At 49.9% G+C, this 16,166-nt stretch overlaps 1 protein-coding gene across 1 annotated transcript in view; it reads right to left on the bottom strand.

Annotated features, from left to right (window-relative positions):
- Positions 1–16,166, bottom strand: part of Phactr3 (phosphatase and actin regulator 3) — a 197,198-nt gene that overhangs the window by 15,678 nt on the left and 165,354 nt on the right. The window contains exon 8 of the mRNA XM_052181740.1: positions 14,690–14,843. Within this exon, the coding sequence (XP_052037700.1) occupies positions 14,690–14,843 (154 nt within the window). The remainder of the gene's footprint in view (positions 1–14,689; positions 14,844–16,166) is intronic.

Genomic DNA, 16,166 nt, shown 5'->3' with positions numbered 1-16,166 from the left:
TCCCCTCTACAGTGCTAGCCCGTGTGGGGAGGAGTGACCAGGACCCTGCCATTGTGCATGGTCTCATGCGTATGGGACACCAACAGCATGGACTGTTACTAAGTCCTACAGAGGCGCCTGCAGAGTCCAGTGAGTGGCCCTGGCCACGTGGAGCCATCATGGCTCTGCAGAGAGGCAGACAGCAGCAAGCTGGGGATCACAAGACTGCCAAGAATGGGGACAGGGTGCCCCAACCACAGCTGCCAAGAGTGGAGACAAGACCTTCTGCTAGCCCTGCTGAGAATGTAGATGTTCCCCTCACCTAGGGGAGAGATGGGGACATCCTATTATCATCCTATTATCACTGGCTGGGCCGTAACATGGGCCCTGTAGGTATATTCTCCTGTGGCCATAATCCTCCACGGTCAAAGATGACAAATGTAACTGGGCAAGGTGTTACCCACCTATCATCCTAGAACTTAGAGGGCTGAGACGGAAGCATTGAGAGGTCACAGCCATCCAAGGCTACATAGTGGGAGTCTGTCTCCAAGAAGCCCACAAATTTATATACACACCTGATCTTACCACCAGACCCAAGTCCAAGAACATGTTTTCCAAGTGTCTTGAATAATATCACACCCATGCATACACACACACACATACACCACACACACACACACACACACACACACACATACACACACACACACACACACACACACACACACACACACACACTATTGTGAAAATGTGGAGTGTAAAAACCTGAAGCCTCTATGTTAGCCCTGGTGTGGAAGGTTTGACAGACAGACTTGAATAAACAAAACAGTAAGTCACAGCAGGCTCACACCATGCAAAGTAACCTGTCGGGGCTGGGGAGGTGGCTCAGCTGGAGGCACCCGAATACAAACACAAGGGCCTGAGTTCACATCCCCTGAACCCAGCTATGCTGGTCTATTTACTATCCAGGTATCTGCAGGGAAGCAGGGAAAAAGATCCTTGGGGCTTGCTGAGCAGCCTAACCTAATTGGTAAACCCAGCCCAGTCAGGGACTCAAAGGAAGTAGACAGAGGACATCCCTGGGGGTGACACCCAAGGTTGGCCTCTGGCTTTACATATGTGTATACATGTGAACCCACCTACACCCCACCCAACCACACACTCACAAAGACACCTGGGCTCTGCTCGACCTTTGCCTCAATGAAGGCCTCTCCAGGAGTCAACTGTGAGCTCTCTCTGCCCTTGAACTACCTGCCTATCTCATTTCTCTGATGGTCAGAGTCAAACAAGTCAGAGATCTCAGCCTGACGAGATGGTCACCCCTAGTCACCCAACCAAATTCCCAAAGAATCAAGTGGCACGGTCCAGTAGCTGCAATCTAGCCCACACCTTAGTAGGAGGCAGACTTTGAGCTTAATATGGAACCCCCAGGAGGCCAGACACAAAGAGGCCAAGGCCTCAGGCAGACAGACTCCTGAAGCAGGGGGGAGCCCACCCATGCACACAGCTGCACACTTACCTGAGAGGCCAGGCTGTGCTCAGGGTCTGTTCTCTCCCAGGCCCAAACCTGCACACCAACCCTGCCCACCATGACCCTACAGCTCTGTTCTCGCCATCCACAGGTGGCAGCTGCTGTTCCCAGTCCTGTGGTACCAGCTGTGCTTATTGCTGGAATTAAGTAATTCAATTAAGCTTTCTGTACACTGACTGCTTGACTTGCTGTGGGTAGTGAAGGAACATGTCTATGGAAGCTAACTGAAACATTCCAGAGCCGGAACAGAAAGCTTCCAAAGCTGCTGTGGGCTGAGTGCAGGGCCGGGCATGAGGACGGGATATTGTAAATGCCTGTGGAGTCTATGTGGGCTGCTCTGGGTCTCCATTCTCTCACACCTCTTGTGGAAGATGCCTCGAGGCTCCTCCCACCTGAAGCTCCCACCTACCACACTGGGAACAGAGCGCTTCTGGGAGTGTGACTGAACACAGCATCTGATGCTCGGACAGGCATGTCAGATTTCATGTCCTAAGAACCCTATGATAGAACTCCAGGGCTTGGAGCTGAGGAGTGAGCTCTGAACTGCAGCCACGTGCAGCACAGAGGGCCACACAAGGGCACTCAGGAGGTCTCTGTGGCTGAACCGAATTGCAGTGGTAATGGGGAAGGTGTCTCAAAGGAGGGCAGGAGGGTCTAGTTGCCCAGGGCCCTTGGAGTTCCCTCCTCTCCTCCCTCCCTAGCTTCTCCTAGATGCCCACATCCCAGGCAGCACATGAAGAACAGGGTGGGCATTTATAAAAACCCAAGGGACTATCTCTAACCCACAGGGCCTGGGCTCTAGGACCAGACTGTGGAGAAGCAGCATCTCCCTAAAGGATATGATGTTCCCCAATCACTCATCTGTCTGTCTGTCCATCCTTCTTCCTTGGCTCCTCCTACATACTGCCATGACAGAATTAGAGACTCTATAGAGGGAACTCCAGCTTCCTTCCTAGCCTCTCGTCTTAGGTCAGTTCTAACGTTGACTGTACCTGGGCAGTCTCCCTCCCATGAGGGACATCTGGGAACAGAGGTGGAGCAGGAGACTGAGCCATGGCCGGGGGGCTGTGGTGGGACCAAGGCAGAAAACGAGCTGAGCTCACTCTGCTGGGCACTGCTGATCTTCAGGAAGCCCCAGTAGCCACGCTCAGGATGTGCTGAGGTCAAAGGTCAGCCAAACTTCCCTCCTGCACTGAACACACACAGAGTGGTGCTGACTGGGCCCTCGGAGGGTGACCCGCACTTGACACCAACTTCCCAATCACACCAGTGTGCAGGAGTGGCCCTGGCTAGAAGAGCATCTGCAATGTCCCTCCTGGCCCTGCCAATTCCAAGAGCCCCTTCCCTCTAGGCAGGAGTGAGCACATGCTTCCTGACCTAGCTTCACTTATGGGCTCTGTCCCCTCACAGGTAGGACCCGGGAAATCAAGAGGACCCAGAGCCAGCATTGCCAGCATGCTTTCTCCTCCATGAAAACACACCAGGAGTAAATAGGCTGAGGATGAGGGTGATGGTGATGATGATGATGATGGTGGTGATGGTGATAATGATGATGGTGATGATGATGGTGGTGATGATGATGATGGTGATGGTGATGATGGTGATGATGATGATGATGATGATGAAGAAGAGGAGGAGGAGGGATGCAGTGAAAATATTGATAAGGAAGATATTGGAGAAGACATGGATAATGAGAATGTGAGAATAGACAATGATGAAGGTGATGACCAATAAAGATGCCCACAGTGGTGGTAAAGGTTTGACAAAGATGGAAGTAGGTGCAGTGACTCTTTAGATGTTGCTCTGGAGGTTGGAATCCAGCTAGTGAGCCAGACTCCTCTCTGCAGCAGCGGACACACCCTCGGGCTGACTGTGGCCGGGACACAAACATCCCAGACATAGCAGACACGCAGCGTGATTCCAGTTAAGATGGTACCAATCTTAGCCACACGGCAAGTCCAAAATAAGATAACACAGGGCTTGCATCTAGAGAAAGCTGCTCAAACTGACAGACTCCAGATCTCAGCCCTTCCACCTTGCTGTTTTCTTCCACAGGGATCTCCTGAGGCCTACCCACAGTCTTTACAGGGAGGGAAGTGGGTGCCTGCTGTGGAACATTGCCCCTGATCAACTTTTGTTGTCTGAGTTCTCCTCCCTAGCACCACACTGAGACTCCCAGCAAATGAGAGAGGGGTCCAAGGAGAGAGAGAGCCCCAGTGCTCCTTCCCCCATCAGAGAGGGCAGTGAGGACTGTCTGTGGGGAGCAGGTCAGGCCGCACACTGAGTCAGTCAGGCTCCAGGGTTTGCTGAGTAGATGCTCACTCCCATAGACAAGATCATACTGCTCAAAATATAGACACAAGCTCGGCATGACGGCTCACACCTGACATCCCAGCTCTCAAAAGGTACAGACAGGAGGATCAGAAATTCAAGGTCATCCTCAGTCTATTTGAGACTTGTTAATGTAGCCAAGGTCGGTACCATCTTAACTAGATCACTGTGTCTTCTGTGTCTGAGATATTTGTGTCCACCCCCATAGCCTGAGGAGGAGTCTTGGGCTAAATGAGACTCCATCTTATAAAATAATAAAATTAAATAAGGAAACTAAGAAACAGAGGAAGGAAAAAGCAAAGAAGGCAGAAACAGAGAGTGTGGCGTTGTGAATATGAACAAGTGTATTACACATGCATGTGTGACTGTAACATTAGTAGATGCAAATACAATCACAAACACACACACATCAGCTCATATCCATAGATACCAATGGGTGATCTCTGGCCAACTACAGTCCACAAAAATGCTGTGGTGTCCTCACATTGTTTTTGAAAATTCAGACAGTCTCAATAGAATTTAAATGAAGCATATTCCATATATTTTTTCCAGTTTAGATAAGGAACTCCCCAAATCCAGTAATAATAAACCCTATTTTGATTTCTTTTTCTTCTAGGATAGAGAGCTTGGTCAGCAGTTAGTAGGGCTTACTTACTGTTCTTGCAAAATACCAGAGTGTCTCTGTCTGTCTATCTGTCTGTCTCTCTCTCTCAATCTCTCTCTCTCTCTCTCTCTCTCTCTCTCTCTCTCTCTCTCTCTCTCTCTCACACACACACACACACACACACATACTCACACACACACACACATACACAAGCATCTAGGAGGAAAAATCTTTCTAGTTATGCTTGTTGGCCAAATATCCCTATTAAGGAAATGAGAAAGAACATTCCATCAGAGGCTTGAGGCTCAGTTCTAAGTGTAGCTAGCTCTGAGACCACTTTACTGGGACAGAAAGTATATCCTTTCCAACCTGGGTGCACCCCCACAACCTCTAGAATTGTCTTTGTGCACTGAAAACCCAAGGGCTTTTGAATCCAAGACAAGCTTCTGAACACACCAGTCACATGCCAAATTAGTAAACAGGAGGTTTTACCTCAATGTACCTAAAAACTTGCCACCCGAAGGAAGCTACTCATTCAGCGCACACTCTGTTGAACTCAGCCTTGTCCACTCGGCCTAGTGCACCCTGATACTCCATCCCTCTAGCTGTCCATAAAAGAGCAGGCTGAACAAGCCAGGGGAAGCAAGCCAGTAAGAAGCATCCCTCCATGGCCTCTGCATCAGCTCCTGCTTCCTGACCTGCTTGAGTTCCAGTCCTGACTTCCTTTGGTGATGAACAGCAATGTGGAAGTGTAAACCGAATAAACCCTTTCCTCCCCAACTTGTTTCTTGGTCATGTTTGTGCAGGAATAGAAACCCTGACTAAGACAACACCCATCCATCAGGCAGGGCTTAGCTGGGAGCCTGTTTCTCCAGGCTCTGAGGATTAAGCTCTGAGAAACGTTCTTCTTTCAGCAGAGTCCACTCCACACGTGGGAATCATGTAAGCTAGAAGAGAGCTGCATGGAAATCTTATTAGTTAGAGGACAGGGATGTGCCAAGGCCGGGTGCTGCTCGGAGACAGAGGCCAAGGACTCCATGAGGACCAGGTTCAACTCTTGTCTGTACCCAGCTGCTGATTGGCTATAAGCAATCCTTCTCCAGTTCTTGAATACAGCCAGGATGATGAGGCCTGTCACATGGGAACTGAAGGCCACAGTACGCATCACATCCTCAGTGCAGACGAGTGCAGTGGCCTTGCGGAGCTCATGAGAGGGGAAGTTCCTTGAGGCAAAGGAAACATCCTCCCTTTCAGGGTGTGGAACCCATAGCAGATTCTCAAGCATATGGCTCTGACATGGAAGATTCTTCTTGCAGCTTTGGGGCCTGCTGTGAACCGTTCAGAGTACTCCCTCTGCCTGACCAGAGTGTCTTCTTCCTGCTAAAGGTGTCCAGCTCTCAAGCTGCTTGTCCAAAGGCTACTTGGGGAATAGTGAGCTCTGTACTCACTTATTCACTGTTTGAAAGTCCCTCTAATGGCCTAATCCTACTAGCAAATTCAAAGTCCAAGTGCATGGACATACTTCCACATGCCACAAGTCATGTGTATCCCTCCAAGGAGTGCCTTGCATTACTCAGGTCTATGCTGGGGACAGTGTGCCTTTCTTGCCAAAGTCTGAGCAGTAACAAGGAACCTAAGGAGCCCTTGGCATGAGATCATCATGTCAAGCTTGTCAGCTCCAGGCCTCTGACCCTAAACTCAGTCCCTAACCCCACTTCCACCTCAGAAAGACACCTCAGCCACCCACCATTCCCAGTTTTATCCAAACAGAAGCAAACGGCTCCTCACATGGCAAACCCAAACTTTCTCCTCTCTCAGGAAGGATCCCAATAGGATCCTACAGGTTTCCAAGACAAAGAAACATGTATTTCCTGGGGTTATATTTTAAAAGGAAACCACATGCCACATTTTCCAGGAGACAGACAGGGTTAGTAGCCTGACCACCCTGGAGCTGGTTCTGGTCCCTGCAGGAGCATGAACAGCCACCACTCGCTATCCATCATCAAAGTAATGATGTTAGACCAGAGAGAAGATGCTGGGAGTCGGACCACCAGCTGTGTGAGGAAATGAGAAAGCTAACAAAATATCAGGCTGGCCTGGGGTGCCCTGATCCCTGGCTCAGCCCCCGCATAGTTTCACTTACTTGGACAGAGCTCCCCACCTATGACAAATACCAGAGCCCCAACACACACCTATGTTTCCTGTCTCTTATGTAACCTTCCCCAAGCCTCCCTCCTTTTCCCTGCATTCTTCTCTGGCACACACCATACTATGGCCCTAGGCTGGGAGATCTTCTCAGCATTGTTTCCAGTTTTCTAAGTTCTCACTGTGTAGCTATGACTTCTGAACTGAACTGCTCCCTCCCAGAGGGAGGCTCCTAAGTCTTAGGAAGCTTCTGAAACTTAAAACATCCACAAGACCCATCCTGAGTATCACACATCAACAGTAAAAATTGTTGAGGATGGAGGGAGGAGGAGAGACAGAAGTAGAGACAGAGACGGTGAAATATCTCTCTCTCTCTCTCTCTCACACACACACACACACACACACACACACAACACAAACACACGCACTCTTCCTAATAGCAGTGTCTATTATGACCCTTTGGGTAATCTGCCATGCTTTTCCGACCTTTCTTCACAGCAATGCGTCATTTTTAAGTACCTACCTAGAATACCAAGTCCTCACTAGTAGACAAAGTAAGCAGAATCCAGCTAGCTTGCCCAGACTGAAAATGCTGCAGGAAACTGGGACAAGGTAATGGAGGGAGACAGAGTAGGGTCAGGTCAACTGGAGTGTAGAGGGACAGTCAAAAGAGGTCTCTCTGGTCAGTGATGTTGAGCTGACCCAAAGCAGCATGTGTGCTCCTGGAGCCTCAGTAAGTTGTCAACCATGGAATCCTCTCGCAGTGACACTTGAGCAGAACAAGCACAGGCTTCTATGCCCCCCAGGTCACTTGAGCAGAACAAGCACAGGCTTCTATGCCCCCCAGGTGTCTACAGCTTTACCCTCCTGCCCACTGGTCCATCACTTGACCATATCCCTTCCTGCTTGTTAAAACCCTGCTCGAGCATCACACCTGTCTCTGATGCCCACTGCAACTCTTCTGGGGGCGGGTCTTTTCCCCAGGGGCCTTCTGCAGGCAGCTGTTCCATCTGGCTTGTTGCATGCAGTGACTTACCAATACCTGTGGGAGCATATCTACTCATGCATCTTCTAGCACTCCTCAGCTGCACACTGCATGAACTTGGATGTTCTATAGTTGGGTTCATACCATGACGGGTATTCAAATGCAAGGGCATTTGAAACCATAAGGCAACCTGCGTCCACTCTCCTGAACCTGCACATTCTCTGTTACTGTAAACAATGTAGAGTAACATGTACCAGTCCTCTGAAGGAGAGCAGCACTGTTTGGGTGGCTTTCAGAGTCTGCGTAGAAAGGCCCTGTTGTAATATTGTTACCTGCGACTTGTACTCTTTCCTCAGTGAAAGCCAAAACAGTGTTACAGGGCGTTATTAAGAACATCCATATGAGTCCCTGCCCCATGCTGCTTTGAGAGCAGTCCCAGACTTGCAGACACTGGTAGAATAACTAGTGAGCAAGGATGTGATGTTACCAGCCTCATTAATACAGCCTGCATCAGACTATGTGTTTTAGACACAGGACATCATCAGCTACCTGAACACAGATGTGTCTAGAGCACCTGAGCTGCAGCATCAGTGGCTGCTCAGTGGTTAGGAGCTGGGCACCGGGTGAGACCTCTAAGATGCTATGAACATGGCCTCTGTTCCTTTCTTCCTCTCCAGAGAATAAGAGGTGCTCCCCACACAGGGCCACGTTCAGAGCTAAAGACCACTGGCACCATGCCACCCTGTAAGAAAATGGATGTGGACACAAGTTCAGCTACAAAGCACCAACAGTATCAAGACCCTGTCAGGACACAGATCATCCCCTGCTAGGCTTAGTACAGACAGTACCTCATGACACAAACACCTGGGGGAGGCTGTCTCCAGTGTGTTCTGTCCCTAGGTCTTAATGTGCACTGAGGCAGAAGCACCGAGCCCAGCTGTTACACTGTGTCCTGCTCCTCCAGAGCATAAGGACAATTGTGGGATGTGAGGCCACTTACTTCCCAACAATGTCTTATTCCCATGGGACCTTGAACTACAGAAGGAACTTTGGAGCTATCAAATGAGAAGCCAGGGTGTGGCTGGGCTGAACATTCTATGCATCTGTAAGACCCATGTCAATGCAAGGATGCAACATGGGAACAGGTATGGATGGTATCCACACAGCAGTTAGAGAAGGGACCCAGAGGACACCAGAAAAACCTAACCTGAGGACTCTTCTCTCTTCAAGCCTGGATTTTGAATCTCCCATCACCGCCATCCTCACCACTGCCCCAGCTCCGCTCAGTGCTAAGAGCGTGAAACTGCATGGGCTTGCTCTGAGAGTCCTCCCAAAAAGAGCCACTGCCAGTACCACCTGGTGTTGTCCTCAGTACAAGCCAAGAACCCAGAAAGGCTCAGAGACACTACCGGGCCAGACCTGTGAATGGCTGAGTGGCCACAGCCCAGGGGAAAAGCTCAAAGTTGCTGATTCTGCCACCAACATCCCTTCATGTTCCTCGGAGACTAAAGATGAATGACTGCGACCATCAGTCTCTCTTGGCCTGTCAATTCTTAACTTCTGGGGTGTGGGTGAGTTCACATGAGTTACCACAAACTGCCCTAGCTCTTTGCACCACTGATAGCCATGCAGCTCAGTGGTGAGCCAGGAAAGTTGATGGCCTGTTATTTAATCCCCTATTATAAGTTGTGTTCACACAGCACTGTTCAATTTACATTTAAGGATCTATTATGTAAGTGTCTTGTAAACTGGGCAGGAGACTCCCTTTGCTGTTATATAATGTTTAGGTTCAGAGTTATCGGGGTGTATCGTCCACACATGCCTTAAAGGAAACCTAGCACTGTCTTCATCCATGATCTTGGGGGATCCATTGTAGTAGCAATTAGTTCCTATTTGTGTCTGGCTCCTTTTATTATTTTCTTTTTTAATGCATCTGTGTTTTGTTTTAAATATTTTCAGCACTTAGCATTGCCATTTTAAAACATTGTTACATCTTATACAAATAGTCCATAAAAGGATAAAAATATAAACCTCTGTTAAGTCCCCAAGCCATCACTGTAGCCTTATCTAAACTGTGGGGTCCTCATGCTGGGAGGGAAAAGCACATTGGCATTTCTGTCCAATCCAAAGATGCTGCAGCATGGTTACCAATGGACATCTGGGGCAGGGCTGTGACAGAGAAGCCTTGTTCCAGAGACCAGAGGGCAGAATGTTCAGTACACTGACACAACCCCCATCACAAAGGACCAGGTGTTTCCACTAGTCCTTTTTATTTTTTTAAATAAATTTTTAAATACAGAAATAGACCTTGAAAATATACACAAACTACTTTCTTAACAACAAAATGAAGCAAAAAAGCACATATCAGGTGCTTGAACATAGCACATGCTTAGCAGGACACAAGGCGTTTGTCACAGGGGGCTGGGCACTCTGCTCTGAGCTTCTTGATGGACAAAGCAATGAAATTTAACAGATTAGTTCTAAAGTAAGCATTATCCTTAAATAGCAACAGACTAAGTAGAAATATAGATCACTTTGATACTAAAGCTCAGAGAATTGCCTCCCAGGGGTCTCAAGGGGACCATAATAGCATAAAGGACAGAATAAACTGGGGAGGGGGCACTGTTAAAGTACAGCTCCTGGGGAGATCGATGGATGGATGGATGGATGGATGGATGGATGGACGGATGGATGGATGAGTGAACCTGACTGTGGGTCCTCAAAGCCCACACAAAGCCAGACTTGGGGAACATCAGCAGTCGCAGCAGTACAGTGAGAAGGGAGGTGGGGACAGGAGAATCACTGGAAGTTCACAAAGCAGCTAGCCTGGGGCAAGCACACTCTCTCCTCTCCCTCCTCCCTTTCCTTTCTTCCTCTCTATGTCCCTCCTCCCTCTTCTTCTTCCTTCTCCCTCCTCCCTCTCCCTCCCCCCTCCTTCTTGCTCTCCCCTCCTCTCTTTTCTCTCCTCTCTCCTTTCGCTCCACTCTCCTCCTCCTTCTCCCCTTCTTTTTCTCCTCTCCTCTTCCCTCTCCCTCTCCCCCTCCACCTCCCTCTCTCCCTCTCCCTCTCTCCCTCCCTCTCCCTCTCTCTCCCTCCCTCTCCCTCTCTCCCTCCCTCCCTCTTCCTCCCTCTCCCTCTCCCTCCCCCCTCTCTATCTCCCCCTTCCCTCCCTCCCACCGCCCAACCACCCCCAGCTCAGAAGATGGGAGGAAGGTTCTCACATACCTCCCCTGAGAGCCAGCTATGGAACCAGGAAGTATCAGAGAACAATTAATTACCCACCAATGTTCCCTGCCTTGTAATTCCAGAGACAGCATTGGGCTGGCCCTGTGAAGGGATGAGAGGCTGAAGCCCTGGGGGACAGCACAATGCTGCTGTGCCTCAGAGTAACATTGTTTCACATCTCTTTCAGGATTGATGAAAGCTGCTACCTTGTGCCTTCAACCCTGTTCTGCTCACTAGTTGCTTCCATGGGGGCTGGGGGCAGTGTTGAGCTCATGCTGGTTGACACAAAACAGCCCTGGCTCTTCACACCACTAACAAGCCACCTGTTGCCACATGGCTTGGTGCTGTGTTCATTCTCCTCAGGTGAAACCTGAAACTATGCAGAGTACCCAGGACACTTCTGCAAGCTTTCTAGGAGACCATGTGTGCACAGCACCAAACAAGCCACAGGCTACAAAACAGACTCATACAACAGCTACCTATGACCATGGCTGTCTCCAAGGTGATGTCCACAGCACTTAAGGTTTAAGGTACCCATGGTGAACTGGGATCACATCCACTCTTACAATTAGGGAGAGAGAGGGGAAGAAAGAGAAGGAGGGGGGAGGGAGAGGGAGAAATAGAGAAAGGGATGGAGAGGAGAGAGAGAGAGAGAGAGAGAGAGAGAGAGAGAGAGAGAGAGAGAGAGAGAGAGAGAGAAAGCAAAGATTCACTAAAGTTTGTTATGTGTGTAACCTCTGTCTATGCAGTGGATGAGCACACTCCAGATAGGGCCATTTTTTGAGCAATTAGAAGCAGCAGATAAGATTATGTATTTCCAAAGCCCTGCATCCACAAACCCAAGAGCTTCCTGCCCAGCCTTCTTTGCAGCCTCCGTAGCCTCACATCATCCAGTGAGACAGCAGTGCCCATTTTCTACCCCACCTTTGGGAGTATCCCACAACCCCCTTGTTCAACTGCAGAGTCCAAAGGTGAGCAAGCGGAGAGGTGGCTGTTCCACTCCGCGCACAAGTGTGCCTGGCGCTGGTTTCCGTGAGACCCTGTGTTCTCTGTGGCCCAGTGGTGGCCGTCTGTTCTGGACATAGTAGAACAGAATGTACAGAGAGAAGCTGGGGATCACTTAACTGCTGTGCTAATGTGCTAAGTGCCAGCCCCTGAAGGATGCTATTGAGCCTTAATCAGCTTCTCACTCAGCCCCAGAACAAAGGCTTCCCCAGGGAACCCAAATAGGAGGCTGTACAACCCATCCCTCCAGAGGCGCCTGTCCAGAGTCCTGTCCAGGCAAACCATCAACCAACTGGTCTAGGGATGAGGCGGTCATCTGCTCCACAGGGGCCTCTAAGGGAGCTTGTGTTAATAGCAACTATGGCATGTTTATTCAATCATGTTACCTACTCTTCAGGAGGCCTGCTGGTGGCTTCCATGCCTGTGCCTATGACAAACAGCCCATGAGGATGCCTGGCCTTGACAGTAGCAGGTCCCAGCCCATTCCTCCTGTCAGGAATGTGATCTTGTTCCTTTAAGTGACCTGGAATCTTTTCAAAAAGCAGCCAGCCTCACTATCTCCTCTTCACAAAGTGAGGGAGACCCCTGGCCACAGCTGCGATGGATGCGTGCCATCTGAACCCACTTTTCTGAGGCCAAACTCATTTCTGGATATTCTCACTCTAGGCAATCTCCACATCTCTAGGTGATGCGATGCTGGGGAGAAACTTTACATTCCTTTAACTGCATCCCCCTCCCCCACCCCTGTGGGCGTCGACATCTTTGCACTAAGTATAGTGTTTTGGCCTAGGCTCTGAGCATACCACACATGAAGTAAAAACAAAACAAAACAAAACAAAACAAAAAAAGAAACACAGAAGACAGCCCCAAGCAATGAGTAAGATAGGTAACTCCAGAATTCCCGGCAGGAGGCACTGTCTGAGAACTGCTACTGTCCAGAACACTTCCCAGAAGGCTGGCTGGGAACGCCCTGACTGTCTGATTCCTACACCCACTTTTCCTCCCACAGTACCCGGGTGAGACATCTCACCCTCTCCCTGAAGCGTAAGAAGTCAGAGGCAAGTGTGGTTCTCGGTTGCCATGTCGTAGCAAGGACTATTTAGAGGGGAGCAGATAAACAGCTCATGGTATATCCTCAGTACTTGAGGGTGACAGCCAGCAGTGACACACACTGAGACTCCAGCTGAGGAGAGTGAAGCGGGAGAGTCTGGACTACAAGATGACCCATCCTACAGTATGAAATCATATCAATGGTGTCTCTGTATTTAATGTTCTGGGGGGGGGTTGTGGAAAAAAGGGGGCACACAGGCCTTTTCAGGTTATTCCCAGGACACCACCCCGGGGAATCCAGGACTGTGCCCACTCACCTACATATATTTGCAGAGCAAGCTCAGCAGCCTTAAAGGAAGGGATGGGCAGTGACACATAACTTTACCCCTGCAGAGGAGACCCCAGCCTCATTGTGGAACCTAGACCAGGCATGCAGGGTATTGTCATGGATAGAAGGCAAGAATCACTTTGCTCAGAGAAGCCATGAAATTAAAAAAAAAAAATAAGATTCAGAAATAGCAAAATAAAACGCTATGGAAACTCCAAACACTCTTGGGAATACTGTAGATGCTGTGTTGCCATGGCAACTGGAGGCTGAATTATTCAGCAGTAGAATGTGGATGGTCCTAAGAAGGCACACAGGCAGAGGGCCAATTAGACCATCCCCACGGGGAAGACACCGAGACACCAGAAGCCACCTCTGACCTCCGGGGGAGACTAACAGCCTCCTGGTCTCTGTTTCTAATTCTGGTATCCTTTATCCATTTTAAGATGTAATGACAAGAAACTGAGAAGCTGATGTATTACATCCTAGAGTCTAAAATTAGTTCCCAGTTCTGTGAGCGAACGGGAATCCTGGTCCTACAGCCTTTGTCTTCTGTACGTCTCTGACATTTGTAAGCCAAGTAGCTCTGCAGCTTCCAGGCCCACCCTTTGCAGCTAAGGTGCTCGCAGGTGACCCACAGCCTCTGAAGTCCCACTTCTGCAGGTGTCCTGCAGCCCCGCCCTCTGTAGGTGACCCACAGCACCACCCTCTAGGACCCACCCTAGCCAGTCCAGCATTCTGAATGTGCACTATAGCCCCGCCCCTTGTAGCTCCGCCATCTATAAATGCTCTTTAGCCCTGCCCTGTGTGGTCCGACGTAGGGCAGTTTCCCTCTGACCTGACCCCTGGCACAGACTTGCTGAGTAACCGTCACGTGGTGGACCCCAGAGAGTATAGGAATCCATCGCTTTTTCCTGTGGGCCATAGCCAGACTTAGAGGCAGGAGGAGAACCTGACCCTTCTGTGACTGAGTGTAGAAGGATGCTAGTGTATCTCTCGCCCTGTGGCACATAGTGTGCGGTACACACTCTACCTCACAAAGTGTGACCCTGTATGTACACATTTCTGTAAGTACAGCTTCTCCCGAAAGGCTCAGGTGACCTAGCACAGTGGGGCCCATATTCCTAGAGGGAGATAACTGGATGGACATTATGAGGGGCTGTGCATAGTCAGCCCTATCACAGAAAAGACACATCCTCAGCAATTTGGTCCAGACCCTCTCTTCTGTGACCCTCCCTCCCTTCTTCATATGTCTCCCTCGACTTGTGCAGGGCACTGGTTCACCATGGGGTATTTTGGTGATATCTGGAGGAGGTTTTGATTGTCCCGGAGGTAGAGGTCAGGGAAGTCACTGGGCCACAGGCACACAGGCAGCCCCAAGAGAGAGTCACGTGTCCCCATGCAATGCCAAGGGCTGAGCGACCTGCTGCAGACGCCGCATCCACCCGCGAGCCCTGTGACACTGAGGCTGGGGCGAGCCTCTGCACCAGTCTGCACCTGCTCACTTACTTGGACAGCTTCATCTCTATCTGCTGTCGGATCTCCTGTCTCTCCTCATCGGTCCTCCTGGGGAAGATGTTCCGGTCCTCCAGCTCCTGCTTGCTCGGCCGGTTCCTCAGCTTCACGGCCAGCAACTCCTTCTTGCACTTCCTCGGCAATGTTCCTGTGAGACCCACCGGGATGAGAAACAGGTCTTAGAGAACTGGCTCCATGTAACCTTCAGTGGATGGGGTCAAGAGTTAGACCCAGGGCCTGGAGCTGACACCGGAAGACTCACACGTGTCACGTGTGCTGTTTCCAGAGGCTCAGTGGGCAGTGCAGGGTGCATGATACCACAAGGCCCCTGGTCACATGCCCCACAGTGGGTATCATACATCCCAAGTGTCCAGGAACTAGATACCTGGGTGACTATGACCCATATCCTCCTTCAAAGCCATCTTCGTGAATTACAGAGTAATTCTAGCTGTGGTGGCTGTGATGCCAGCCCCAGGTAGCAATGATGTCTCTACAGTGCCTTCTGCTTTCTAACCACATACATGTGTTCAGCACATACAGCATACCACCCCAGAGGCTCCCCGCCTACCTCCTGCCCTGCCAGCACTGCTTATACATGACATCTCTCTGATCAGTAGGACGCTGCTAGATCAGGGTCTCTATCAGCATCTGGAGCCCTGTCTTACTTCCCTTGACTGACAGTTGTTAACCACTTGTCCTTATCTGCCTCCTCTGGAGACTGATTCAGTGACAGCCACTCTCCCCCGAGAGACATGTGGACACCAGAGTCAGTCATGCTAGAATGTTGCACATGACCAGGTTGGCTCTGGGTCTGCCTGGCTCAACTGCATCTTAGCATGTGGAATGTGCATGCACACCATACACGTCACTTGAGAAATAGGAAAGGAAAGAAAATCAGCCCCTGAGACGGGCTCTGCCCCTACTATACAGCAGAAACACCAAACAGGCCAACACAGAGAATGTGATCTCTTAAGAGGAATTTGGGAGATAAAACACTTGTCTGCTGAGGTCTGAATGTCTAATAAGAGTCATTCATCATGTGCCTCAGAGAGAAAGAAAAGATTACTGTAAGTGGCTCATGCACAGACTCCATCCTGAGTCTCCCTTATTGGGTTTGCAAATGATGGCGTCCTGGATTTGTCAGCTCATAGTCAGAAGACGCCACACACACACAACAGTTTAGACTGGTGTTTTCTGAGAGATGTGGTGACTTAATGAACTGGGGGGTATTTCACGGATCCAGGGAGGAATTCTATGTGAAGGTTAGGGGCTGCCCCCTGTTAATGGAGAGGCAGCCATTCTCTGGGCACTATGGCGTGCTCAACCGGAAGGGTCCACTGACTGTGTGGCACTCTCACAGATGAGTCTGGAAGACACTGTGAATGCCTCAGAGTCATCATTACAAACCTGATTAAATTCACCCTTTACTGAGAAAGCCTCTTTCTGGTGTGTCTAGTCAGGAGTGGAAAGT

Source organism: Apodemus sylvaticus, chromosome 5 (assembly GCF_947179515.1).
Source record: "Apodemus sylvaticus chromosome 5, mApoSyl1.1, whole genome shotgun sequence".
Lineage (NCBI taxonomy): Eukaryota > Metazoa > Chordata > Mammalia > Rodentia > Muridae > Apodemus > Apodemus sylvaticus.
Note: the sequence above shows the minus strand (reverse complement) of the source record. Positions and strands in the feature narration are given on the sequence as shown.